General features: G+C 34.7%; 1 protein-coding gene across 1 annotated transcript in view; it reads left to right on the forward strand.

Moving 5' to 3' along the window:
- Positions 1–647, forward strand: part of LOC119635851 (flocculation protein FLO11) — a 4,452-nt gene extending 3,805 nt beyond the window's left edge. The window contains exons 5-7 of the mRNA XM_038030863.1: positions 4–64; positions 126–169; positions 293–647. Of these exons, the coding sequence (XP_037886791.1) occupies positions 4–64; positions 126–169; positions 293–530 (343 nt within the window). The 3' untranslated portion in view covers positions 531–647. The remainder of the gene's footprint in view (positions 1–3; positions 65–125; positions 170–292) is intronic.
- Positions 648–3,327: the final 2,680 nt, after the last annotated feature.

The raw sequence follows: 3,327 nt of genomic DNA on the forward strand, positions 1-3,327 counted from the left end.
TGCTCTAATCGAAAATCGTTTTGCTTTATATGATCCCGAGTGGGAAGAGTGCAATATTCAAAAGGTCTGCGCTCTGATATTAACGCTCTTACCTAATTCTTAATTATTTTTTATTATTCATTTAGCATAACGGAAAACGCTTACGTCATCCGCGAGAAGACTTCCCAACGTGAGATTTTTTTCTTTTTTAATATTAAATGTGTTCGTAAATTTTCTATATATATATTGTGACTGTTTATTGTATTTGTGTTTTCACTGGACAGTATAGTTAATTAAGGTGTTTATCGTTTAGGTTTATAATGTTGGAATCGGGTGAGTATGCCAATCTTGATGAATTGATTTACTTAGAAGAGCTCGGTATAGACTATGAAGCCATTTATGACCGCAATATATATAATACATCGTCCATTCTAAATAAACACCAGGATGCGACCCCCCAACTACGAGAATTACCGTTCTATCTGTTGTCGACAAATCCGTTTCGTATCGAGATTATGTTAGAACTGATTGGTATTAAAACTTTACATTAATCTATATATATTGGACACGTTCGTTTGCCTACAACGTTAATCTCATTTGAAGCCCTTTTACAAAATTTATTAAGCGACTTATGTAACATATCTTGTGTTAAATTTGACAAAGCTCGTGAATTATTAATACCTTTTCTTCTGCTTTATTAAAGTGGACTTTTATTTTTTTTTTTTTATTATGTATGAAATATCTTCTCATATTTTAGCTCTCATAGAATAAATCTTCTTCCTTTTGTCCGTTCTAAATGAAATGCCGTTTTTTTTTATACGAATATTTTTAACAATTTAAGTACGATTTCAAATTTCTTCTTGAATCAATGTTACTGAAAAGCATGATTGGAGTAGATAAACAACAACATCGAAGAAAGGTTCTTTGATGTTTGCTTACAGATTGCAAGCATTTTTTGTTATGCTTTTTATACCCATCACGTATGTGGTATGTGTTTTTTGGTAGGGCATAATGTGTCCGGTTGTTTGTGTGTGTGTGTGTATGTGCATAGGTTTGTTTTAAAAGATGATGGCCTGATTCCGGTTGCTTTTGCCCGTCGTCGAATGCCTATTTCATTTTTAGCTGTTCCCGTCATTTGCAAGAGAGAGGCGGGCAATAGCGAGCAGTAAAATAAAAAATATTTGCACTTTTTTTCCCCGATGATTTGGATTAATATTCGTAATTAAATTGTTTACTTTTCAATTCAGTTAAGTTTCATAGCATTTTAAAATTCTTCATATATGCTAACCTGGCAGTGCAGACTTGTCTGCAATCGAATTGCTTACCGAAAACAGGAATTTTTGTTTCAAAAGCAATGGATGCAGGAAGCGTTAGCTGTTCTGCTATACCAGAGCGGAATTTTCAATTAGTAAATTTCTTCACGATATCTCTTGAATTTAATTTTGGTTCAAGTTTTGTATTTATGCCAAAAAAAGACGAAGAAAACATTCCCCCAATTTTCAAAACAATATTTAATATTGCGCTTATCTATAATAGGACTGATGGGCCATTATTAGCACATTTTATGCAAGTATTGTTTTCAAACTAAATAACCATTTTTAAGAGTGATTTCCTAAGAAGATTGAGAAGTTGGTTAGAGCCTTGCTTTTCTTCAAAAGTTTTCGTTCTTGCTGTCGCGGAGAGGATTTCTAAACCAATCAAAGAATGTTCTCGCCAAGTGACCGGACATTAGCTTACAATTTCCGATGGCGAGTTCTTTATCGACTTCACCAATACGTTTTTTCTTTTGTAATTTTCATGGAAATTATCTTTGGTTCTTGATGGTTCGCTGGATTTACTTAATGCTGTTGATACCAGATGTCCAACTGTGTAGTATCTGTGGTAAACACTCTTTTGTTAGCGACAATGAAGACAACGACTTCTAATTTGCAAAAGAATATTGGGAGTGACTTAAACTTTTAGACAAGAAAATGCCTAAAGCATCCACATAGAGCTATTAATACACCTTTACACCTTCAACCGCGGTGTCTATAACACGCTCAGCCCTTGCTCTGGAAGTGGTAACTTTATCACCAGCTACGGTAATTAAATTAGAAGGACTGATATGAATAGTATGATTATGCGTCCATAACTGGGTATCATCTTTTTTTGGTTGTGACACAACAGAAGGAGTTGTAGGAGAAGGAGGTATATCACTCCAGACCGATAATACATCGTCATAAGGTTATGCGAGAAAGCTTTTTGTATTGAAAAGAAAAAAAAACCAACCGGTCCACATTACATATTGTATAAGGCAATCATATCATTCTCAGAACCTGGCGATAATGCAAGTAGCAATTAGAGGACATTAAATATGGAAATATAAACTGTTCGTGGATCTAAATGTTAAGTAGTGGTATCTCTAACCAACGACCCTGACAATTCGGATTATGCCGTTAGTTAAAATTTCAAATTTTTCTGAAATCAAGTCAAAATAGTTGATATCAAATCGTGTTATGGACATTTCAAGAGCCTATTGACAGTGTTCGTAGGTGCTGCTCCAGACGGGCGCAAGCCATAGATGCCTAGAATTGCATCAACGTTTGCCCGCACAGAGAGTGGATTCTATCTACTTTGGGAAATCTTGACAAGTAAGTGAAGGATGAAAATGAAGCAAATTCCTCGACATGACGCGAAAAAATCAGTCGAAAAAGAAGAAAAAAAAGTAAGAAAATTATTTTCGGACCTGACCGAATCTTTTATCTGATCCTAAAATGGACTAAAGAAAAAAGGAAGCAACAACAAGATTGGGTTGGCGCGGTTGATATTCTCTATCTTTACAATAAAAGTGGAAATGTATATGTGTTGTAACTTGCAAGTAACAAGCGAGAAGAAAAGAAAGCGAAAATATGCACAATTTCTGTTACATAGACGTATGGAAGTTGCAGGCGTGTTTTTTGAAAAGTTCACGCTATTTTCAAATTTTTTTCCAAGTTTGTAAGCGAATGGTAGATCTTCCGGTTTTCCACGGATTCTACACAGTTGCGCAGATGGACAGATAGACGAATAAGTGGACGGACATGGTTAAGCGAGAACAAGAATTTATATGCACTATGGTATTTTTGAATCTTACTTCTGTGTGTTGTAAAGGTTTAAAAAAAAAAAGTGATGTTATGACGCACTATAAAATTACGCAGGCATTGAAGATGATTCGGATCAGTGTACTTTTTTCGGGCATTTCTTTTAAAACGCCTTAGTCTAATACGTTGTTATATGAAGAAATAGTGTAATTTTCGAAATTCCATTGCAAAAACTCTTTACAAATAGTATTTCGACACTCTAAGCTGGTATGTAAGCTTTGGACTGAAT

The sequence above is a fragment of the Glossina fuscipes genome, unplaced genomic scaffold (genome assembly GCF_014805625.2).
Source record: "Glossina fuscipes isolate IAEA_lab_2018 unplaced genomic scaffold, Yale_Gfus_2 27, whole genome shotgun sequence".
NCBI lineage: Eukaryota > Metazoa > Arthropoda > Insecta > Diptera > Glossinidae > Glossina > Glossina fuscipes.